We start from the raw sequence: 26881 nt of genomic DNA on the forward strand, positions 1-26881 counted from the left end.
TGGTATAGCATTTCATCAAAGGCTTGAACAATTGTCTAGTTGGGGGTGTTAAGGTATTTGAACCTAAAACCCTCTAACATGCGATACATTGAACCATCCTTGTAGTGCAGAGTGTTAACCTTGGACATGGGGGTTTTGTGAGATCACCTATAGTATCATGACCTAAGGGTAACCACAACTCAAGTGGGAATAGGAAACATCCTTTTCCTAAGGGGAATTAGAACCAACGATAATCTCAACAATAATAGCAGAGCAAGGGATCATACCCTCAGGCATAGAGTGGTGGCAGTGGTTCTAACTCTAAGAACTATTACAATGCATAGCACAATAGGTAAAATCAAAACAATAAGCCTTCACAGAGCAACTAGTCTTTTGCAAGTAAGGATAGCCACCAACAGTTGAGTGCACTTTTGACAGGGATGTGATATGGCAGAGGCATAGGATGCTACTCTTGTGGGAAATTTTGACACATTGCAACCCACTATCCACAACATGCATCTTAGTATTCAAGTTCTAGGCTAGCAACATCTAAGCTGTAGGAAGAGCTCACAAGGTATTTGTAGTGGTGGATCACTATTAGGCAGACCATCAGGGGACTGTGGTTGAGACTATGGGAGCTATCTGAGGTACACCTCTCTATATTGTTTGATTCAGGTGCCACAAACTCTTTTATTTTACCATCATTAGTTGCTAAGCGTAAGCTAGAAGTGGTTAAGCAAGATCTAGGTTGGCAAGTGGAACTAGCCTTAGGTGTTAGGGTTTCCACAGATTTTGTAGTTCAAAAGTGTGAATTAAGCTTAGGAGGGCTTGTGGCGTTAGTTGACCTTTGGGTTATTCCTCTTGGCTCCTACAATGTGGTCTTAGGTATGGATTGGCTCGGCTCTCATAGAGCTAGTATAGACTATAGAAAAAAGACCATTATGTGTCAGGATGATTAGGGGAAGGATGCAAAGATTGTGGGGATACAGAGACCTATATTTCTATGGATGATATTTGCTATGCAATTGAAGTGAAGCTTGCATAAGGGATGTTAGGTATTTGTTATTATAGTAAGTGAGCTGGAAGAAGAAGACCCTAATGGTAAAGACTATAGGCCACCCTATTCTACAGGAGTATGTTGATGCCTTTTCAAGTGAGATTTCAAGCATGCCCTCGAAGAGAGATATTGATTTCAGCATTGATCTCATTCCAGGAGCAGAGCCTATTTTAGAGCTCCTTATCATATGACCACTGAGGAATTGAGTGAGTTGCACCTACAACTTGAGGACCTTTTGGCCAAGCGTAGTATCTGACCGAGTGTATCACAATGGGGAGCTCTAGTGCTCTTTGTGAAGAAGAAGGATGGTTCATTGTGCCTTTGTATTGATTATAGACAACTAAACAAGGTGAAAATAAAGAATAGGTATCATTTACCAAAGATCAACAATTTATTTGATCAGATTAAGTGAGCTACAGTGTTATCCAAAATTGACCTCAAGTTAGGATATCATTAGCTTCACATTCAAGATGTTGATATTCATAAGACCACCTTTTGAACTTGTTATGGGTACTATAAGTTCACAGCGGTTCCTTTTGGACTGACGAATGCTCCATCATTTTTCATGTGTTTGATGAATGGAGTGTTCCATTCCTATCTTCACATATTTTTACTCGTGTTCCTAGATGATATACTAATATATTTTAGATCCTAGAAGGAGCATGAGGTACATCTACGTTTGATTTTGTAGTGCTTGAGAGATAATCAACTTTATGCCAACTTGACAAAGTGTGAATTCTTTCAATCAGAGATACAATACTTAGGGCACATCATATCAAGTGAGGGCATCTCTATAGACCCTATGAAGATTCAGGCAATGGTAGATTGGCCCACACCCACTACCATTTCAAAGATTTGTATTTTCATGGGTCTAGCTAGTTATTATGGCAGATTCATCCAAAACTTATCTAGAATAGCACATCCTATCACTTCCCTTCAAAGGAAAGGAAAGAAGTTTTTATGGTTGGAGAAATGTGAGGAAGCATTTCAGAAGCTCAAGAAGCTTTTGACCAGTGCACCTATCTTATTAGTACCTGATCCAGCAGGTGACTTCATGGTGTGTACAGATGCTTCCCTTGAGGGGATTGGAGCAGTATTGATGCAAGATTGACGGGTGATTACAATGAGCGGAGCAAATTCAAGGATCATGAGCTAAATTATCCTACGCATAATCTTGAGTTAGTTGTGGTAGTTCATGCCCTAGTGAGATGGAGACACTTCTTACTGGGACACAGATTTGAACTTCATAGTGATCATCATAGTCTACAGTACATATTCACGCAACCTAATCTGAATGCTAGGCAAAGGCGTTGGATGGAGTTTCTTTGTGAATATGACTTTGAGGTGAAGTATATTCAGGGAAAGGAGAATGTGGTAGATAACTCTTTGAGTCACAGGAAACATGAGACATTATCTATGACTCTTAGTGTGGATTTGAGGAGCTAGATACTTCAGGCACTCCCTACAAATATTTGGTATTAGGAAGTGAGCAGAGAGATAGATGCAAGGAGACCGTTGGAGGGTAGGTTTTCAGATTATGTTATGGAGTCAAATGGCCTTTTGAGACATTCATGGAGGATCTATGTACCGCTATTGGATGAGCTTCTTAAATTGATCCTATCAGATGCTCATCGTACACCTTACTCAGCACATCCAGGTGTCAAGACGATGCATGCAGACTTGAAACATCTATTCTATTGGACAAGGATGAAGTGTGATATCATTGATTTTGTGGCTAGGTGTCTTGAGTGTCAAAGAATCAAAGAAGAGCACTAGCATCTAGCCGAGCTTTTACAGCCAAATCTCATTCCTTCATGGAAGTGGGACATCATCTCTATGGATTTCATAGTAGGATTACCTATGACCTCTTGTCGACATGACGCTATCATGGTCACTGTTGATCGATTGACTAAGGTGGTACATTTTTCACCGATGAGGTCATCCTACACTGTAACTTTTGTAGCTAATGTCTTCATGTGAGGTATTGTGAGACTACATGGAACTCCCTGGAAGATCATTTTGGATAGGGATCCTATATTCACTTCCACATTTTGGACATCACTATAGCATGATCTTGGAGCACAATTGAACTTCAGCTCAGCTTATCACCCAGAGACAGATGGGCAGACCGAGAGAGTGAATCAGGTTCTAAAGGATATGTTGAGGATGTATGTGATAGATAGACATACTTTTTGGGAGGACTATCTTTACCTATTGGAGTTTGCTTATAACAACGGATATCACAGTTCTATTGGCATGGCACCTTTTTACGCCTTGTATAGTCATCCTTGTTGTACACTATTGAGTTGGGACAGTCTTGAGGATCGCATCCTGTTGGGTCCTAAGATGCTTCGAGATATGGAGCAACAGGTAGTGCACATCTGATAGCATGTGTCTATAGCGCAGGATAGAGAGAAAAGGTATGTCAATGCTCATAAGATGGATAAGTAGTTTGTTGTGGGAGAGAAAGTGTTCTTGAGAGTGTGTCTGTAGAAGAGTCTGATCCATTATGGAAAGGGTTTGAAGCTAGCACCTCACTTTGTGGGACCATTTGAGATTCTTGAGAGGATAGGTCCAGTTGCCTACCATCTTTCTTTGCCACCTAGCCTAGCTCGTGTTCATGATGTTTTCCATGTTTCTATACTTAAACAGTATATTCTTGATGTGGTACATGTTCTTGATTGGAATACGTTGCAGGTAGAGGATGGGTAGCTAGATTTGGTGCTAGTTCGCGTTCTGGAGCAGTGGGAGTTGACCCTCAAGGGTCAAACCATAAAGTAGGTAAGGGTCCAATGGGACCCTACTAATGAGTCATCAGCTACATGGGAGGATGCATTTGGTCTATGGGATTTATATCCCTACTTGTTTATAGGCTTCTAGGAGTAAGCCTAAGTCTTGGGGGGGTGGATGTAGTGTCTGGCCCTAGTTTACATTTTGTTATTATTGCTGAACCCTTTTAGGCTAGTTTTATGCTTGATGATTAGTAACATTATCTTCGAGATTAATAAATATTGTTTCATATTCAGTTGATTTTATAATGAGACTACTTGGTACTATTTACTTCATGTATGCATGATGATGATTATTATAGTGATTTTAGTTATTTGATGATGATTAGTTAGATGGATTATCATATGTGTTTTCTTATGGATACTTACCCCATACTACATGTGTATGGTGTGCATGTATATTTTCTTTATGTATGATGTTTCTGATGTGGTTAAAGAAGGAAGTCATAGTCAACTGCTAGTCTGGATCTACATGATGCACCACTTCCTGCCATTGGCTATTTAGCTTAGTATATATGTGTTTGTACATGCATGGATTTTACGTAGATTGTAGGTACTGGGTATCGACTTCCCTGAATTGCCAGGATGAGCGTACCCTATCGCATTATCTCAATGGTAAGAGAGGGGAGATAAATTCTTGAGTCTAAATCCTAACCTTTAAACCCATTTGTCCTAGAAAATTAGGACAAGCATCTAAGATGTTTATCTTCCAAATGTATTGTATGACATGAATTTGTGATTATAACCCTTTAGTTTGATCTTGTATATGGTATTTTATGATGGGTTTTCGTATTTCGTCCTATAGGTCTTTGGTGATTTTTCTATTAATTAAGTCTAATTAAAAGATTAAATTAATGATTTAATTTAATGGAAAATTGTTAGGATATTTTTAATATTTAATTATATTTAATTAATTGAAAAATTAATTAAATAAAAAGAATTAAGTTTAAAGATAAAATTATAGTTTAATTTTAGAGCATAATAATATTTATTTAATTTAATAATAATATATTTAGGAGATAGGCAAAAGCCTACAATGCAATGGTAACTTGCGAACCTCTCATGTGGGAGGTCTTGGGTTCAAATCTACCTTCACTTAACATATAATAATAATTAATTCTAACAAATAATAATTAATCTAGGCTTCAGTCGTTTACCGATTTAAATAAATAAATAATAATATATTTAGGAGATCATTTTTAAATAAATGCTAAATATTATTATTACTTAATAAATATTTTATCAATTAATACTTCAAAAATAAATTAAAGAATGAAAAAGATATTAATTCATTAAAGAGTTTTAAAATTACATAAAGTATGCATGAGATTAAAATATAATAAATTAATTTAAAAGAGCAAGCAAGTAGATTTAAATAAAGATATTTAAAATTGCATAAAGTGTGCATGAAGTTTCAAAAAAGTTAATAAGAAGTTAAAAAGTTGTAAGCAAGGAGTCCTCTCGGGTGATTGCACAATTAGTGTCCCAAATTTAGGAGAGAAGTCCTTATCAGCAATTGAGGGTTCATTTTTGAGGGATCGGGAATTTTGGAGAAGGAATTTTTAGAGAGAAGGTTTTGAAAGAAGAATTTTCTCTCACAAATCTTTTAGGTGTTTGGGGTTTTAGCATCAGAACCATGTAAATTCTTGTGTTTTGATTCACCCAATTAATTATGTTATTTAAATAGTCTTGTCTTCTTCGTGACTGTAAATTATTTATTCGAATTTCTTTGTGACAAATCTTTCAATATTGTAATTTGGAATTACTGGTATGCACGTGGGTTTCTTCTATATACGTGAGGATTAAAAGATTAGTGAAACCCTCGTTCAGTAAATTTAAAAAGGTTGGAATTTAAATTGGGAAGGGTTTTGAATTGAAAAGGAAATTGAAATTTGAAATTTTGATTGGTTGTCGTATTTGCCCTATCAGTCAATCATGAGAACTTTTTCTTTAAAATATATATATATATATGGGAGGGTTTTGTTTATAAAAATTTATTATGAAATAAAATAAAATCTAAAAAATCATTATTGGGAGGGGGTGAGGAATCCCCACACCCCCCCCCCCCCGTACTCACCTAGCATATAAAGCCGCAGTAGTAGGCCGAACTACTGGCCACAGCAGGAGTAAATATTGTTGCCTACGACAGCAATCAGACCTACCGCTGCAAGTCAAAGGTTGGTGGGCATTTTAAATATAAATGCATTTTAGATTATGTGATTTTTTCTCAATTATATTTTTTTTAAGTTTTTTTATTAATAATTAAATTTTAAATTATTAATTTTACTAATTTAATAAATTATTAATAAATTATTAATTAGTTAATTTATGTAACTATTAATTAATTTAATTAAATGTATTTAATTAAGTTTAATCAATAATAGAAATTATTCAATGAAGTGTTGGATTTATTTTATTATTAATTAATGATATTTTTTGAAATAAAATTGTAATTATTTTATTTGAAAATCAATAATTATTATTTTAATAATTTAAATAAATAATTACCCTTAAATTATTTTGGTTAAAATTTGACTTAAAATCAAATAGGGGTAACTTTGCATTTTATTCAAATATAAGAATGGGTTAAACTGTAAGGGTAAACTGTGAATCTCATCTACTTGAAACATACATTGAAACAAAAACTTTACCTTACTATTAACTCAAAACCATGTGTTTCAAAATCAAACCAAACTATGAAACTACTATGTTATCTATATGTTGTCTATGTTTTGGGTTTGGGTTGACTAGAGTTTTGACCAATTTTAGGCCATCTACCAGAGGCTTAGGAGTTTTGTGATCATGGTATTATGCTGATTTGATTTTGATCTTTTAAACTCAACCATGGTAATGTATTGGTATGCTCTATGATGAGTTTGATTATATTGTTGTTCATTGCTTTTAGTGTCCTTGTGGGATAAGGAGAGGGATGTTATGACATATTTGACTTAACCTTTTTAAGTCTTTGATCAGTATTTTTGGGATGTTTTCTAGTTGCTTGTAAAGAACTGATGGGTTATTGTGAATTATCTTTTGATGCTTTCCAGTCACTTGTACAGGACTGAGGTGAAATACTATGATTCTTTGATTTGTGATTTTATGAGCTTAGGGTAGGTTATCTATATGTAATGTCAAGAAGTGGCTTGTAGTGGAGGCCGAGGCCCAAAGTGGTTGCCAGGGTAACCCATTGTAAGTTGTTTAATAAGTAAAAACACTACACTAAATGAGAGTAAAATGAACCTAATAAGAGTCTTTGTATGTTCTCTCCCATGCCTCGAGTGCTAGTACAAACTAGGATGGGAGTAGAGAGAACACTTGGTTGTGACCATTCATCATTAGTATGCCTTGTTAGTATGAGAGGATACTAGTGCCGCATAGAGTCACTAGGGGGTCGGGGTCAAGTTAGACTGCCAGGGTAACTCTAGCATTGATCATGCGATAACACTTGCCTACTTACATAGTAGATTTCCCACGTGTCTGTATTTTCCTCTGAGTCTAGATGTCGATTTATTTTGCAACCTTTGAGTTAGATTACTTTTAGGGTTTCCTCGACTTAGAAATTACTTTTGATTTTTGGATTGATATCCTATTTGGAACTTGAGAATATCTCCTTAGCACGATGGAAGTGGGCCTTTTTGGGTTACCACGCGGTCGGGTGGTAGTGCTTTTTACTCTTACCATTGAGATCCATTTGTTGTTGTCATGGCTAGAGTTTCTTGTATGCTTTTCCTTTCATTCTATCTTTGTGTATTATGATGGATGGTTATATCTTTATGGTGGATGATCTTTACTTTTTGTATTGTACTTTTTTTCATGGATCTGAAAGGGATGATGTAAGCTATTTTAAATGTATATTCTTTCAACCTTTCATACCCTGTGACATGTATAGTGGATGATTGAGCATTCTGAATTTTATTGCCAAGTGGCATTCGGAACAAATTTATATTATTGAAATGGACTTGGACTTGTAATTATTCTTTCATGTGGATGTGGTATTTATTAGACTTAGTATTATTTAAATTTAAATGTGACTCAACATCTTGGGATCCTTAAGGAATGTAGTCTATTATGTTTGCTTCTGTATGATTGTATGTTATTGCTTCTGCCATTTTATGTTTGATGTGTATGTTATTCTTTAAAAAAACTGTTTGGCAAACTTAGTAAAACTTTAGGTTAATTCTTTTGGATCCCTTGGTGGGACGTTACAAGATGTATCAAGCCAAATACCATAGTAAATGAGAAATTATATTCCTTAAAAATAGAAGGGGGAGAATAAATTAAAAACCACTTAAAAGCATTCAATATATTGGTGAATCAGTTTGCATTAATTGGTGTGAAGATGGATGGGGAGGAGAAATGTCAAAACTAGTTTTGTTCTTTGTCTAATTCATGAGATTCTCTTGTTATGGCCATCAATAATTCTTTTTTTATTTTGAGGACTATAGATGAACTAGGTTCTTTTATTTTTTAAGAGATAAGGAGGAAAGTATCCATTAATTCCAAGGAAACCTGGTTTTCATGGAAGACCTAAGGAAAAAGGCAAGAAGAATGTAATAAATCTAGATTTAGAGGGAGGTCGGATTCTCTTAAAAAGTCCTAAGTTGTTTTTGGAATTGTGGTAACCCATCTATAATGAATACAAAGAATAAAATTAATAATAGTTTTGAGTTCAAGAAGGAATGTGATTAAGTATTTGCTAGAAATTATGCATGTGATGATGCATGCTTGATTAAACAATAAATTTTTTTAATATGAATAATTTTATGGAGGTAAAGTTTACTTGAGTGATAATTCACATTTAAATATCATACTCATGATAAAGATAGAATGAAGTATTCTTGTGGTAGAAGAATAAGAAAAATTTAATGGTGTCTCGTGTCTCACTAGTCTAAGAAAATATATGAGAAGAATAATAGATTTGGTTATGTAGGTAGTAGTTTTTATGTGGAATGAAAAATAGTGAGAGGTATTGTGGTGACTACAAGAGGTTTCATAACTCGATGTATAATTTTTTTTACTATAATGGTACTTTTTTGAAGACCAAATTTGTGGGTGCTTCCTTAAAAAGGGTGATAGTTTCACCTTTAAGAGATGGTCATGGATTTTGAGTACGTAAGGGTTCTTTTTCTTTTGAAAAGAAAGTTACCTATAGATAAGACTACTTTATGGCACCAAAGGTTTACTGACATTGGATGGAAAAGGGTATAGGGACCTTTAAAATAAAAATCTTGTTGAAATTTTGAATGATGTGTATCATCTTAAATTGGAAACACTTCAATTTAATGATGATTTAGGACCTATTTAGTGATATTTAATTCTATACTTGCATTTAATTTTTATTCCTCCCCTTTCTTCTCATATCTCTTTATTCTTCTCAAGGTAGTATTTATCCACTTGGGTCCTCCCTTTCCTCTCTTCTATCACTCAGAATCTCTTTCAACATCAAATCTAGGTTTTCTCATAATCTAAACTTGGTTTCTACAAATCGGGACATGTTTTAGGACCTTGAGGGAATCCTAGGGATTTCTATACCTAGTTAATATGGATGTAGTGTGTCCCTACTCAATTATGGATATAGTGCAGGCCAATATGGGCAATCAGGGATGAAGTGCATCCCTGCTTGGGTTCCCTTCTTAGGCCCTATTTTGGGGTTAGTTAGAGGTGTTAATTTTGATGCACAGTTAGCTAGTGGGATAAAATTTATTCTTATCCCTTTATGAACACCATCCATTTGTCTCAATTTGCATCATTGTCTCATTTTTACAATCACTCAAGAATTCAAGCCATATTCAAGTACATTCAAGGTGATCCTTTTGCAAGCAATTGGAGAGTTAATCGATAGTGTTAAAAGTGATTTCAAGGAGCTTTAAGGAGTTCATTTATTGGCTTCATCATCTTGTCTACATTCATCCTTCTTCTACTTGATCCATTCAATCGATAAAGTGGTCCCATTGCATCCAATTTGAGAAATCCTACTATTGTAAGGTGAATTCATGTATTTACTTTACATTTCTAATATTTCAATTATTTCAATCTCTAAATTGGGGTTTGGCCAAGGCAACAAACCCCCCCCCCCCCAACCCCCAAAAAAAAAAAAAACCAAAAACATTTTTTATTGTAGGTTATATACCTTAGAAGGAAAAATAGAGCGCATATTTGAATCCCCTTTTTACAGAACTTTAGAGATTTAGAAACTCTTTCGCGATCTAAAATTGTTGAGAAGGGATGTACTACAAAATTGTCAAGTTGTCCCTTCTACCTTAGGTTGACTCTGCCAGCCCAAAGATTTTTGGGCTTCAAATATCTCACTATTTTAGGTCAAAACTAGATTTTCTCATTGACTGGAGTTACATAGACATCATAAAACCATATTCAATATTCTTATTCATTTTTAAGGTAAGTCATTGATTGCTTTATTTATTTTAGGATATCCACCTTTTTTATTATAATCTTATTTGCACTTCATATCTCTTTCTATATTAGGGTTTTAAGGATTTCATATTCTTTCTCTAATTATGTAATTGTTAGACCTTTGCTTGCATTAATGCTCCTCCATCATTTGGTTTGCACTAATCTTCTCATATCTAATTTTTTTAGAGTTAGAATTAAAAGGATTGATCTCCTTGAATTCCCTTTGAGGTGAAAGGTTAATCAACCTACCCAAAAATGTAAACTATTTGAGACTTATTCCAATTGCTTCACATTTCACTTAGTACATTTTGGTGAACCTGCTTGCAATAACTCTAATGGGGGGTCCTAAGTAACTAGATCAACAGATCTTCTAGCTCTTCCTAAGACCAACTCCTTGGTCTTGCTAGGGTACTTCTCCTTACCCTACTTGGAGATCACTTCTAAGATCACTATCTCCTTTAGAACTCTCCACCAACTTCAAACATCCACCATACCTCAAACTCAACTATGCACTCATGGGCTCAATTCAGCTACTTTCCATCCAAACTAGTCCTAGGGATAGGAATAGGTGTCTTTTTTACTCCTAACTTGTCTTTATTTCATTTTGATCCATTTTGATGTATTCTTTCTTTGGTTTCTTATTGAGTTCTAACCTTGCTAGGTTTTAGGCCTTGTAGCTTTTTTGCCCCAATTAGGCCTCCCAAACTCACCTTCTTTGGAATATCTCCTAACTTCTCCAAACCAACCCTCTAAATATTTAGGGATTCTTCCTAAGAAGAAGTGGTGTTAGATGAAATCTAAGATTTCCTCCCTTTCTTTCAATCTCAACAATAGTGCCAAGATGTCCACAATCCCTTTTTTAAAATTGGTTCCAAAAAGAGTTTTTGGCATCTTACTTTTTTTGGAATGAGGTGATTAAAACCAAGTTATTTGCATGTCTTCTCTTCTCAAAGTCTTCTTTTCATTGAACATTGACACAAAGGAAGAGGAATAAATATCAAAATATTTCTCCTTTGCTAGAATGCCAAATGTAGACCGTATTAATGCCTTGTTTATAAATAGCAGGATGGATTGATCAGGTAGCAATATTTGCTTTGTCTTTGGATTATATCTTCCTTTACCAGTTCTAGTGCTTGCACAACCATGGGGAATCTGGTAGCTTCAACTAATCCACTTTCCTTTAATTTTTGGGTTATTGGGTGATTTGATTGGGAGTTGAGCCTTCTATGTAGATCACCTAAATCGTAAAATTTGAATGAAGTATTTGAGAAGCTCTTGAATTCACTTTCCAAACCAATTAGATGATCATACCCTTCTACTCTAATTTCCATTAACTTATAATTTCATAAAGGGGATAAATTGCTCGATAAATAGTCATTAAAAAATGAGGAAGCAAGTTTGAGACAAATTCGATCAAATTGATGTAGAAATCTAAACGTTGGCACCATATGAATGAAATTAAATGCAACGAATGGTCACAATGGTAGGATTTATCATAAATTTGATAGTTAACGGCTATTTAAATATCCACTTCTACCCATATAAGGATTCACAAATCCAAAAACCATATCAATCACTTAAATTCATATAGTAGTGAGAATAGCCACTTATGAAAGCAATTGATTTCAATTGAATGGGAACTCCCCTATTTACTTCATAGTCTAGAACAAGAGCTTACATGATAATTCTTTATTTGTAGAGGAGAAAGCATAGATGTAATGTCCCCATCTTTTAGCTTCTCAATGGAGTTCTTAGCCTTTCATTCTTTGAAGGCTAAGTGGAGAAATAAGGTGAAATAATTAAATTAATTTCTCATAAAGTCATTAAATAATTTAAAATTTAAAAGGTAACTTTATATTTAATTAATTTAATTAAAAAGTGACTAAAATAAATATTAAATCATGAGTCACTAAAATAATATTATATTATATGGAAAAGGGAATCTTCTATAAGCACAACTAATTATTGTTGGAAAGGAGGAAGCTCCTCGAAAAGTGCAATAAAATATTTTATGTTCTTCTAGAAGGGGTGAAGGAATAGAATAAATAGAGGAGAGAACCTCATTGTAGGGCATCCAGATTCGATATTGACATTTACTTGTGCACTTGTGGAGCCAAGGGTTTCTGCAGGACATTTCAGTCATTGAGAATGATAATTCTCTTTGATTGGCAACTTTGAGGTTGTGAAACTATCAGCTGATATTGTTGCATTTTTTGGAGGTGATATTTCAATCATCTCATTGAAGCTTATTGAGTTTTTGCAGCAATTCATGAAGAAGATACACTTCAGATTTAAGGGTCATTCGATGCCCTCATTTTATCTGCACTTTGGAAGGAGTTAAGTAGCAAATTCGGAGGCATATTAGGAAGTTCATACCCATCTGCTACAATGCCATCACTACAAGAATTGTGAATAGTGTTATCGATACAATGGTCGTGAATAGTATTGCTACAGTGCTATGAACAATACCGCTATAGTGCATGACCAATTCTAATCAGTTTTAAAACTGCCTACCAATCTCAGGTTTCGTCATTTTATCTTCATGTTTATGCGTTATCTAAAAATACATCTACATGATTCTATATGGACAGTCTAGTTAGATTGTTGAAGGCATTGTAACCTGATTTTATATGAGAATTTTTATATCAGCAAAATATCAATTTTGAAGTTTGAAATATAATGTTAGTTTGCATGCCAACTGTTTGACAAAATGTCACTTGGCTGTAAGTATTAATTTGCATTGAATAGATGTCATTTATTACATCAAGTAAAAACAAAAATAAAAAGAGTTGCATTTCATGTTAGGTGTAGACTAAGTGGAAGAGAAGTCATTTTTTAGTCATCCTATGATATTAGAAGTCATCTTTCTTATTTTGAAAACAAACTGAAAATAAAAGCAATCATATATCCCTCTATTGTACAAGTGTTTGACAAATTTTCTAAAAGCAAATATAGCAAGTTTCAATCAGATTTGGACAGGGATATTATAGTGGTATCAGAGCTTTCATCCTGCCATCCTGTGATTAGTCAAACAGTAGATGAGTGAGAGAGAAATTAGATATTATGGCAGGGAACAATGGAGACGACAATATCAGAATCCTCAAGTTGAAGGGGATACATTCTTAGAAGCATTAAGAGAAAGAGGTACCAAAAAAATAGTTCAAAATATGGCAGAAGAAGAAAATAGGGATGCAAGAGCTTAAAGGAAATTTGATACCATGCTTAATATGATGTCATGCTTATTAGCAAAAATGGATCAGCAAGCCACTCAAAATCAAAACATAGCTGAACATAGTGGAGTTAATGAGGAAAGGTCTATACATCACACTGAAGATACTAGAGGATTAGCCCCTAGGCCTCTTTTTCCCACCTTTACACCAAGAGAAGAAAAACCACATGCTGCTCCAACTATTTATTTTGGAGATGAAGCTAGACAAGCCTACTTGGAGTATACCACTCTCCCTCCTGATATGAGAGAAATATGGACATTTGATCAATTCATGAATCAAATAAATAGGAGAGGAGTAAGGAATGATCACTATGCTCCAAGAAATGACTATCAACAAACACTTGGTAAGATTTCCATGCCTTACTATGATGGAAGTAACAAATCCACAGCCAGGTCTTGGGTTCAAAATCTTGATAATTATCTTTCCTTGAGACCAATGCCTAAAGAGGATGCCATAAGATTTGCCACACTACATCTTGAAGGAGCTGCTCACAAGTGGTGGTATCATGGGTTAGTCACTCTTGGACACAACCTTATCACTACATATGAGGAGTTTACCAACAAGTTGATTGAAAGGTTTGATGTCAAAGATCTTTAGGTGAGTTTCTATAAATTGGCACAACTAAAATAGCAAGGTTCCCTTAATGCTTATGTGAATGACTTCCAACAGTTATTGATCATGGTTCCTAACATTAGTGAAAGAAGATTGGTGGTCTTATTCATGGAAGGATTGATGGAGCCATTGAAGGGTTGGTTGAAAGCTTTCAATCCTCCCTCACTACAGGAAGCAATGAAGAAGGCATGAAGCATGGAGTTCACTACCCCTACCAGCAAATTTACATCAAAGGGAACCTTTTCCAATCATGACAACAAGAAGTTTCCTAAGAAGGAGGACAAAGCTAAAGGTAAGTCTACTTTTCCATTTGATCGTGAGACTCTTAATTGTTTAAGGAAGAGGAAACTATGCTTCTATTGTAAGAGATCATATGATATTAATCAAGATTTCCCTATGAAACCTAAGGGGAAGTCAAATTGTGCAATGTGAGCACTAATTGAAGATTCTAATTCAGACCAACAATCTGAAATTAATGATTTAGAATCAGAAAAATTAGAACATGATTAAGAATTAGAGGAAGAAGTGAAGCTTAAAGAGGCTCATCTCACAAGTATTCAGTGAGAAGGGTCTTTTAGAATGTGAGGGGTTCTTGCTGGTCAAAAGATTATTACCCTTCTTGATACAAGTGCAACACACAATTTCATTGATGTTAGGCTTGTTGAGAGGGATGGTATACACACTAAGGAGTTTGAGGGAATCCAAGTTAAGGTTGATGATGGTTACACTCTTAGGTGTGATAAGATGATTTCAAATTTTCCCATGCACTTGAATAATTATGAGTTCAAGGAATATTTTTATGTGGTGAACATGGGAGACACAGATATGGTTTTGAGAATGACATGGTTACATGACATAGGAATATTCACCCTCAACCTTCATGAGATGGAAATGAGATTTGAGATGGATGGAAAAACTCATGTGTTGAAAGAACTTAGAGACACCAGTTGCAAGACTATTTCTTTCAAGAAAATGGAACATCTCTTCCATCATGACATTGTTGAGTGGGTAGCAGGTTGTGTTTTGAAGCCAATATAGGAAGAGTAGCAAAAACTTGTTTATCCTCCTGATATACAAGAGTTGAGGATCAAACATGATAAGGTCTTTAGCGAGATTCCACCTGGTAGACCTCCAAATAGAGGGATAGAGCACATCATCAAATTGGAGGAGGGTGCTAAGCCTGTGATAGTCACTCCCTATAGGCACCCTAAGTGGCTCAAAGATGAGATAGAAAAACTATCAAGGAGTTGCTAGCTATGGGGCATATTAGACCAAGGAAGTCACCTTTTTCTTCATTAGTGGTATTGGTTAAAAAGAAGGATGGTACTCTAAGGATGTGTATTGATTATAGAATGCTTAATAAGAGAACAATCAAGAACAAATATCCCATTTCAAGGATTGATGAGTTGATTGATGAATTGCATGGTGCCATGTACTTCTCCAAAATTGATCTGAGATCGAGTTACCACCAAATTCGTGTGAGGGAAGAAGATATTGAGAAGACAACTTTTTGTTGCCACTGTGGACATTTTGAGTTTGTGGTTATGTCGTTTGGGCTAACCAATGCCCCTACTACATTCCAGTCTACTATGAATAGGGTATTTCATTCACAGTTGAGGCAATTTGTGTTAGTCTTCTTTGATGATATCTTGGTTTATAGTAGGACATGGGAAGAGCATCTTGCACATCTTGACATAGTTTTGGGTATTCTTGGTAACAAATCTCTATATGCCAAGGAATCTAAATGTGACTTGGGCATGATAGAATTATTATATTTGGGATACATCATTAGTGCAGAAGGAGTTTGGACAGATCCAGATAAGGTCAAGGCAATTGTTGAGTGGCCTACTCCGACGAATCTAACACAACTTAGAGGATTTTTGGGCTTATGTGGATTCTATTGCATATTTGTCAATGGGTCTCACCATACAACACCACTTACAGATTTGACCAAGTTTGCACATTTCTTTCCGGTCACTATTTCATATTCATCCACATAGGTCACCGAACTATTTTTTCATGAGGTGTTTAGATTGCATGGATTACCATGAAATATTATTAGTGACCGAGACAATCAGTTTATGAGCAATTTTTGGCAGGACCTTTTTAGATTGTGTGGGACCGAGCTTTCTTCGAGTACTAGTTACCACCCTCAAACAAATGGACAAACGAAGATAGTCAACAAATGGGTGGAAGGGTACCTCTGAAATCATAGTGTTGGGTAGCAAAAAGGGTGGGTTAAGTGGATATACCTTTGTGAGTACTGCTACAATACCACTTACCATCTTTCTATTCAGATGACACCATTCATGGCCTTGTATGGTTATGAGGCTCCTAGCTTTCTTGATTTGTTGATGAGTGATAGTAGAGTGCCTAGTGTTGGAGACATGTTAGAAGAAAATACGGATATCATGAGGGCTCTTCATGAAAACTTTTGAAAGGCACAAAACTAACAAAAATAGTATGCAGATCAAAAGAGAGTGGAATGCTCTTTTGAGGTTGGGAACATGGTGTATTTGATGTTGTAGCCCTACAGACAGTCTACTCTCAAGAAGAGTGGTGCAAAGAAGCTCAAGCCGCAATACTGTAGACCATTTCGGGTCATTAGGTGTGTGGGTGAAGTGGCTTATGAGCTAAAATTATTAGGGGACAACAAAGTGAACAATATTTTCCATGTATCACACCTTAAGAAGGCATTGGGACATCATGTGGTTCCTTTTGCAGTTCTACCACCCTTAGATGATGAGGGTAAGTTGATTTTGATACCAGAGGCTATATTAGATTTTAGAGAGAAGTAGTTGAGAAGCCATGTCATTAGAGAATATTTGATTAAATGGAATGACCTACCTATTGAGGATGCTCCATGGCAGAGTGAAGAGATTCTACAACATCCAGAGTTGAGATTGCTTGGGGACAAGCAATTTCCAAAGGGGCAGACTGTAATGTCCCAATCTTTTTAGTTTCTCAATGGAGTTATTAGCCTTTCATTCTTTGAAGGCTAAAGTGGAGAAATAAGGTGAAATAATTAAATTAATTTCTTATAAAGTCATTAAATAATTTAAAAATTAAAAGGTGACTTTATATTTAATTAATTTAATTAAAAAGTGACTAAAATAAATATTAAATCATAAGTCACTAAAATAATATTATATTATATGAAAAAGGGAATCTTCTAGAAGCACAACTAATTATTGTTGGAAAGGAGGAAGCTTCTAGAAAAGTGCAATAAAATAACATTTTATGTTCTTCTAGAAGGGGTGAAGGAATAGAATAAATAGAGGAGAGAGCCTCATTGTAGGGCATCCAAATTCGATATTGACATTTGTTTGTGCAGTTGTGGAGCCAAGGGTTTCTACAAGACATTTTAGTCATTGAGAATGATAACTCTCTTTGATTAGCAACTTTGAGGCTGTGAAACTATTAGCTGATATTGTTGTATTTGTTGGAGGTGATATTTCAGTCATCTCATTGAAGCTTATTGAGTTTTTGCAGAATTCATGAAGAAGATACACTTCAGATTTAAGGGTCATTCGATGCCCTCATTTTATGTACACTTTGGAAGGAGTTAAGCAACAAATTTAGATGCATATTAGGAAGTTCATACCCATCTGCTACAGTGCCATCGCTACAAGAATCGTGAATAGTGTTATCGCTATAGTGGTTGTGAATAGTATTGCTACAGTGCTGTGAACAATACCGCTATAGTGCATGGCCAATTTTGATCAATTTAAAGTTGACTACCAATCTCAGGTTCCCTCATTTTATCTTCATGTTTATGCATTATCTAAAAATACATCTACATGATTCTGTATGGACAATCTAGTTAGATTGTTGAAGGCACTGTAACTTGATTTTATATCAAAATTTTTATATCAGCAATATATCAATTTTGAAGTTTGAAATATAATATTAGTTTGCATGCCAACTATTTAACAAAATGTCACTTGGTTGTAAGTGTTAATTTGCATTGAATAGATGCCATATATTGCATTAAATAATAACAAAAAAAAGGGTTGCATTTCATGTTAGGTGTAGACTAAGCAGAAGAGAAGTCATTTTTTAGTCATCCTATGATATTAGAAGTCATCATTCTTATTATGAAAACAAACTAAAAATAAAATAAGTCATATATCCCTCTGCTGTACAAGTGTTTGACAAAATTTCTAAAAGAAAATACGGCAAGTTTCAATCAGATTTGGACAGGGATATTACAGTAGACCCATCTTCCCACAAGCATAATGCAAAAAATACTCCTTCAACACCTTGGGCACTTTATTTCATTTTTCTTTGCATCGAACACTTGAACACTTAGTTTCCTTTATGTCGGGGGTGTACTTTTACGATTAACTTCATCAGAAGCATTTTCTTGCATCTCTGTGGAATATCCTCACATTATACTTGCATAGTTATTTATTTTTCTAGTCTTCTAGAGAAGTAACCTTGAACATTTTTGAAATATGAAAAAACATCATCAAGACCATTGCTTTTCATAGGGAGAACCATTTCAAAGCATTTTCCATTGATTTGGCTAGTTACCTTATGTATCCTCGAAATGAAATCTTGGTCATGGATTCACCATCTTAGTGATGCATAACAAAGGCTTAGATTTATTTCTTTTCAACACCACACCTCGGTCCTGCTTAATACATAAAATATTTGAATGGAGTGTGGGCTTCTCTTAGTATTTGGGAACAAAATAGAAAATGTTTGTTTCTAGCGGATGAGTAGTTGAAAACATGCATCCCTGTATCTCTTTACAAAAATGAATTTTGACCTTGGAACTTTGATTTGAGACTTTCTTAGCTCTATCTTTCACTTTTCTTGGTCTTTTCATTGTAAAATGATTAGGTATACATCTATAAATGCTCTCATGATTTTGTTCTTCGGGTTCCTGCTCAATGAAGTTCGCCAAAGCGGCTAGCTAGCCGAATGATGTAGAATCTAAAGGGAACAAGCCTTCTAAGGTAGGAATAGAATCATGGAAACAAGTAAAACTCCCTTTACATCAAGAACATGCTCAAACAACATCTCATGCATACCTAGATCACCTAAGACCTTAATGCATTGGAATGACAAGAATCTTGCATGGAGGTATAAGGGGAAGTGCAGCAAGGGAAACCCAAAAAAGACACAAAATGGGAGAGTTAGGAAGCTTGATGAGAAGAGAGCTACCTAAGGGCTGCATGGACAAGCAACTGGACAAAATTACAATAAAAGGTCATCAAACTAGAAATTCCAAAGGGATAGACTAAAAGTTTGGCAACATGACTTAAAAGAGGATTCAATATTACTAGGTGTATAGTTATCAAAGTTAGACATCTCAAAAGTTGTAAGTCTACCAATTACACCTTCCAAAGTCAAAGTGTTACCAAGTGTGCATCTTATTTCTTGAATTTTAGACACTCTAATGGCATATATAGGAAGTAGATTCCTCAATACCTTGTGTATTGTACTATTTCATCTTTGATTTCTCTATTTGCACCACAAATAGCATTAAAAAATTCTTTGACTCTTGTGCATTATTGCACTATATTCTCACCTTCCATCATTCTCATGTCATCAAATTTACCTCTCAGGCTCTCTGATTTGGCATATTGTCATCACTTCCATATATGGCTTTCATTTTATCCCACATCTTCTTTGCACTATCACATTCTTTTAAGTCATCAAACTTGGCATAGCTTAGGGATGAGGGAATCTCCAACATTGCTTGATTGTGTTCTTGCTTTTGCTTCAGTTGATCGACTGTCAAAGGAGTAGTTGTTATCTTCACATACTCATTGTCTAGAAAGTTGATAGAAACATCACTAATATTGGATATGTGCAACCCCATCAAGGTTTACCATGCAAGAAAGTTCTCCTTGTTTAGCTTTGGTACCTCTCTTTTGTGAGTTGTGATCTTTTAGCTTTGAGTACCTTCAAGCTTTTCTGTGTAAGCACTCAGCTCTGATACCAATTGTTAGAACTTTTTAGAATAACTGAGAGTGGGGATGAATCAATTACTCAAGGTTCATAAGTACCATTTGAATAATTAAACATCAAAACATTCATTGTTCTGCTTATCTTGCTATTACTCGGTCTCTACTATACTAATAAACAAAATTACTATCCTAAACATAACATACTTTGTCAAATTTAAACTTTATCAAATGTGAAACATATAAAACATTTGAAACAAGTTTTTACACTTGGATTTTACGTGGAAACCCAATTTGAAAAAAACCACCCCCAGCATGTCACCATTTTTTCACTCTTTCGAAGTGGTCTATGTTAGGAGCCAACCCTATTAAAGGTTACAATACACACTATTAAATGTGCCCTGATTAGAGGATTTAATCACCCTGTTAGGAGTGGCTTTATCAAAGGACTTTGATCATTCCATTTAGAATGTCACCTTGTCAAAGGATTTACATAGACTATTAAGTCCTTCAAATGACTGTTAAATAAAATAATAGGGTTTTTATCTGTATGATTACAACTCACTTTGCAGGTTCAAATCACTATTTGGTTCATGTGTTGATTCACTGATAAGCTTCCCATTGTCATCTTCATTTATGATTCGCTTGGAAACCCTTCAAGCAATAAATCTTCGTCTTTCAACAAAACTTAAGCCATCTACTCAGATTTACTTATCAATATCAATGACATCTATGCAAGAAATCTCCTTTTGCTTTGCACTTACTCTTACACACTTATGTTCACCCTTATGTATTTCTGATCCACTTTTCTCTTTGCACCTCTACTTTTAAGTTCGTCTCTATGCCTCTTTAAATAGGTCATTCTTGCTTTGCCATTTTCCATGATTATCGTAGATCATAGGGTTTACGATCTAGTTCATCATGTTTATTGTATCTATTCATCTTCCTTCTTTTCTAGAATCTTCTCATCCATCGAATTAGATCATAGGTATTATACCTAATCCTCTCCATGAATTTAATGACTCAACTCATCAATATTATCTTCAAAACAATTTAGATATCCCAAGAAATCAACTGAGTCAGTTGGAAATCATAATTTCTTCAAATACATTCAAAACACTATTACTCGAAAATCACTAAGTTCTAACACTCAGTCATCACTTAATCACTTGGTCAATGTAAAAATTCTAGCTCGGCATCAACTATCTTGCTCAATTGATATTGATGCTCGATTAACCCTAGATTTTATTGGCACTTATTATGGCTCAGTTGACACTAGCATTGCTTGGCATTCCTTAATCTTTTACTCTATTGCTTGGCTTAGCTTTACATTTTTTATATAAACAATCACTTTGTCTTATCAAAGTCTAACTAATCAAATGTCCATTGTAGCTTCCTTTCCATAACTCAACCTTTCCTCTAGATGCTATTGCTATGAACAATTTCTCAAATCCTCTTCATCAATCCAATAGATAAAACATTTAGACTAGGAAGCAATATGTCTTATTAGTATATTTGACATCAATGACAAAATAATAGTTGTTCCAATTGTAAGTTTCCAATAGTTATGGCCTAAGACAATGTTTTTGGAATGAAGTTGTCACATTAATTTATCATATTAATAGATATCCTAAATTATCTCTTGTTGAGACAACACCTGTGGAGACATGATAAAGTCCTAAGACTTCATGTAGATATATTAGAGCTTTTTATTATGTGGCATATGCATATGCACCAAAGGAGAAGTGAAAAATATTGAAAAATAAGGTTGTAAAATGTATCTTCATATGAGATAGTTAGGGTGTGAAAGGATACAAGATTTGGGACCCTATTATACAAAAGTTGATTCATAGTAGAAGTATTATTTTTAGAGAAATTAAGCCCAATATTACATTATTTCCTAAACAAACTAGAAATGAATATATGATTCAACTACCTTCTATGTTTGAGAAAGTTTAATTGATGCCCCTAGATCAACAAGAAATTGAGGAGATCACATCTACCTCTAAATATTTAGAATAGGAGGAAGAACCTCCAACTCAATTGTTGAAAAGTCTACAAGGCACATTTAAAAAGAACATGTAAGTTATTATCATTATGATTGGAGATTGTAGTTTTACTTTCAATACAACTGTATATGAACCTAGATCTATAGAAGGGGGATTAGGTATAAATGATGCAAAATCCTAAAAAGTTGATATTGAATGAAGAAATGGAAGCTTTGATAAGTAATTACACATGGGATCTTGTTCCACTTCTTCAAGGATGATAATATGTTGTTTGCAAAAGGGTTTTCAAGAAAAACATTGGTTCAAATGGAAGCATTAATAAGTATAAAGAGAGGTCAATTCTAAAAGGATACTCTCAAGTTGTGGGTGTTTATTGTGGTGTGATATGATCTATTGTTGCAAAAATGACCTATATTAGATTTTAACTTGTATTCATACTACTAATGATGAAGAGGTTGTGCAAATGAATGTAAGAAGATAATTTCCTTCCTTATGATTTGAAGGAGGTTATAATTGTGCATAGTATGGCCAAATCACTACATGCTAAATGCTAAGCATAACTTGCTTTGTAAATTGATGAAATCCTTGTATTTGATAAGTAGGAGATAATTTCCACAGCAAGTCAAATTGTGATGTGAATATCAAGATATAACTGTGTGATTTTGGGTTAATGAGTTTGACTCAAAATCACACAGTTAAATCCTGATATTCACATCACAATCCTTGTATTTGTCAAGCAAAGTTATAAGATGAAGAAATTTGATGAGTGTGTATGTTGAGTTTTGAATTTGAGCATTCAAAATCAAATCATTATGTTATTGTGAATTTGATGGTGGTTATTACTTGTACACATTGCATTATATGTTTATGATAATTATCTATTGGTAAATAAAAAGGTAATGTTGTATAATTGAAGTCTTAATTTGCTGCTAAACTTGAGATGAAAGATATTAGTGCAACTAAACACATTCTTGAGGTGCAAATTAGAAGAGATAGACTAAACATAAAGCTATGGATAGGCTAGAGTAAGTATATGAACTTAATTTTACACATATTTGGCATGAAATATTGTAGACCATTGTGTGTTCCTTCTACAATTGGAACCAAGTGTTCTATTAAATATTATTCTACATACCCATCAAATACGAGAGACACCAAACCTTTCCCAAGCAATGGGAGTTCTCTCGCAAGCATATATTTGGAAGTGATAAAGTATGACAATTAAAATTATGGCCATAAAAAGCTATGATATCCTCTACTAGAGCCTAGAAATAAACTTCAAGCATTAAGCATCTTAATTAAAGGAAACACAACAAAAAAAGAAATTTATGTGTGGTTACCAACATTTGTTTAAGCGGGTTTAAAATTTACTAGCTAAAAGAAGAGCTTTGGTAATCTAAAATAAAAGTCTTCATTTTCAATTCTCTCAACAACACTTGTCAAAGCATGGAAGGAAAAAGAGAGAGAAAAACTCCCCACGATCAAATTTATTTCTAGCCACATCATCCAAGTCATTTTATCTTGAGGAAAAATGGATTCTTTACAACTTTAAGTTCTTAAAAACAACTAAAGGCCTTGTGCAGGGTCTCATGAAGTGGGCTACAAGATTATTTAAAATCTTCTCCTTTAAAATAAAAGCTCATGTTTTAAAGCAAGCGATGGAAAATGGACGGCACTAGAAATTGCCCCATTAGGAATATTTTCTTTTTCCATTTTTCTAATATTATTTTTTAAACAATCCTTAAAAAATATTTTTGGTGGGAAAGTAGGTTTTTCACTTATTTTTCTTATGCACAGTTACTAGCTTCCTTAAATGTTGGAGTTTAAAATTCTAAATTGGACCACCTCCTTTAAAATATTTCTAAAAAGTAGCAAGAAACCCTACTTTTTTAGAAAAATCCCTTCCATGGATCTCAACCTTAGATTGCATTATATCCATTTCCAATGTGTAAGAAAAGACTTATCAAAAAATGACCAAATGAAAAGAACCATCCCGTTGACTAAAAATTGAATGACTTCAAGAACAAAAGGCAATCAAATCCTTCAATAGCATTAACATAAATTTAATGCTATGAATAAACTAAATGTAAAAGAGATAAACTTATGGGAAAAATGCTTAAGTAAGAAAATTATGGTGATGCCTTGGAAATAAAGAGGAGAAATAAATGAACATACCAATAGGATTATGTGAAATAAAATACATGATGAAATATGATATTAGAATATATATATACAAGTTGTAAGTAGGATCAAAATCATTTGTGTGCATAACCTATAGATATTTCAAATTCATTTTTGTTTGGTGCTCTTCATTTTACTATTTAGAGTTATGCTCATCATTATTCTTTCAATATTGTTTCCACTTTTCACAATTTGAATGTTTCATTTTACAGTAAACTTTAATTGGCAGTGGCTTTGAATAGTAACTATGTTACCATATAGAAAATTAAATGAAATGTTTAATTCTTTTTAAAAAATTGTCTTTATTACCAAAATATAAATGAAGAACAAAATAATTGAATTGCTTACTTACTCCATTGAAAAGACGCTCATCAGTGTCCATGTTGTCCATTGCTATGTCTAATGCAGTTTTCCCTTGGTTGTCAACTTTATTGATTAGTCTTTTTGACATCACCAACAACACCAAAGTTTTTATATGCCTTGAAACTCTATCAAAAATTTGTACCGCATTCTCAATGACCAAGTGCAGAGCATTTTTCCCATCATTGTCCACAATTTCTATACAATCTTTTGCATATTTTAATATCTCGGTGACTAGATCTAGGTTCCCTTCTTTCACAGCTCTATGAAGTGCTGATTGGTGATTGTTATCTACTTTATAACACAAAGACTTGTCTTCTTCTAGAAGTAATTTTGCAATCTCTGATATTCCATTAAGATAGGCAATGTTATGTAGCAATGTTCTGCCTAAATTGTCAACTTGCTGGAGGAGGGACGACTTAGCAGCTATGAGCTTCTTAACCACTCCTGTGCAAGGAGAACAATATCCATTGTCAAAGGAGTTTTCGATAAGTATGAGGAATTTTCCACAACAAGTAAAATTATCACATTGCTATCAAGATTCAACTATGTTGTTTTTGTGTCAAAATCATTGAAACTTGTTTCATGAGAAGCAGTTTGCTAGAATCCATCTCTCATAAAAATGAAAAGAACACTTAAGATTAATTGCATTTTGGTGATGCTCATAGAGGTGAAGCAGTAGCCTTTCTAGGAGCTCAGTGGTCCCAGTAATACTCCACCTCAAGAACGCTTAGCCATTGAGTTTCCTCCATAAGGGCTTAGACCTTGGAAGAAACTTCATTACTAAACACACTTGAATTGGAGTAGTATTGAAACAAGTGACCTACAAGAAAGGCTCGATGTTTCGCCTCTCTAAACATCACCTAGATGCAATGAGTGCTAAGTGTTCCATTCATTCTCATGAGAGATGGGTACTTGTGAACCTCTATCCATGAAAGAAGGGTTAGAGAGTTTGACTCAAACATTACAATATTGATCCTTTACTACAACTTGAGCATTGCTTAGATGGGATGAGTACTAATTGTTCCATTCATTCTCTTGAGAGATGAGATGTTGTGAACCACTATTCCTAAAACATGGTTCTATGAGTTTGACTCAAAGACTATACATTTGAATCTTTCACTTATGTGAGCATCACCTAGATGCAATGAGTGTTGAGTGTTCTATTCACTCCAATGAGAGATGAGTGGTTGTGAACTACTACTCATGGAACATGGGTTAATGAATTTGACTTGAAAACTACAAAGTTGAATCATTCACCTCTATCACTATAACCTAGATGCATTCAGTACCTACGAGTTCCATCGATTCTCATGAGAGATGGGTTGTGGTGAACCATTACTTTAAAAGCATAGGTCAATGAATTTGATGCATTTACCTGCGTACAATTGAATCCTAATAGCAATATCACAAAAAGAGATTCCATTTCTCACCTTGTATAGATGTGAGAAAAAGATATCCATTATCAAAAGGAGATTTTGTCTAATAAAAATAAGAGATGTTTTGGGGGTACCTTTGTGTTTATTGTAAATAGCACACTCCACAAGTGTTTGGCCATCAGAAGTCCTCCTATCGTACTGTGAAGATGTGAGAGGCAAGAGTTTGATAAGGATTTTCTCATGACCTCCCTCTGCAGCTTTGAACAAGGCAGTCTCACCAGCACCATTGATCATATTTACCAGATCATAATCATGTTCCAGCAATACCTCAATTACTTCATATTGCCCTCCAATTGCAGCTTCGTGAAAGGCAGTGTTACCTTCCTCATTTTTAGCTCGGCTGGCTTGCATGCCGACCTCCATATTCCGATTCATGAGCTGAAGCAACATTTTCACAACTTTTACATGACCATGATATGCTGCCAAATGGAGAGCTGTATTCCCTGTGGGTGTAACCTCTTGAAGAATATTGAGTATATCATCTTGCAACTCCTTAAGCACCTTCACATCGCCACAAGTAGCAGCTTTATATAGTTTTGGCTCCATTCTTTGGAAGGTACCAATCGTAAAGATGGATCAATTGAGGTATAAGAGTATAACCAGACCACACAAGAAACACTAAATATAGAGACTTACCTAGGAGAAGAACTGCTTTTAAAGAAATGTGACTGGATGGGAGTGGTTTACAGTGAAACACGATTTTGCCCATGGCGTACTTTGTACGTTTGCAATTGTCATCACAAGTTTAGTCGAACTAGGTAGACGATAAATTCAGGAAGACTCTGAAATGATAATTGCAGTGCTCTAGTCAAAGGAAAGGGACTTGGCAATGTTTCATATCAATTGGTATTAGCGTGTCAAGAGGGAATGAATAATGTGAGACAAATACCCATTGA

The 26881-nt window shown here is 34.6% G+C and overlaps 1 protein-coding gene across 1 annotated transcript in view; it reads right to left on the reverse strand.

Moving 5' to 3' along the window:
• Nucleotides 1–26641, reverse strand: part of LOC149555802 (uncharacterized) — a 39888-nt gene extending 13247 nt beyond the window's left edge. Inside the window, exons 1-2 of the mRNA XM_089833694.1 lie at nucleotides 26060–26641; nucleotides 24539–24993 (exon numbers count right to left, since the gene is read on the reverse strand). Coding sequence (XP_089689820.1) covers nucleotides 24539–24993; nucleotides 26060–26531 — 927 coding nt within the window. The 5' untranslated portion in view covers nucleotides 26532–26641. The remainder of the gene's footprint in view (nucleotides 1–24538; nucleotides 24994–26059) is intronic.
• Nucleotides 26642–26881: the final 240 nt, after the last annotated feature.

Source organism: Cupressus sempervirens, chromosome 5 (assembly GCF_028749045.1).
Source record: "Cupressus sempervirens isolate cs-2001-9-10 chromosome 5, ASM2874904v1, whole genome shotgun sequence".
Lineage (NCBI taxonomy): Eukaryota > Viridiplantae > Streptophyta > Pinopsida > Cupressales > Cupressaceae > Cupressus > Cupressus sempervirens.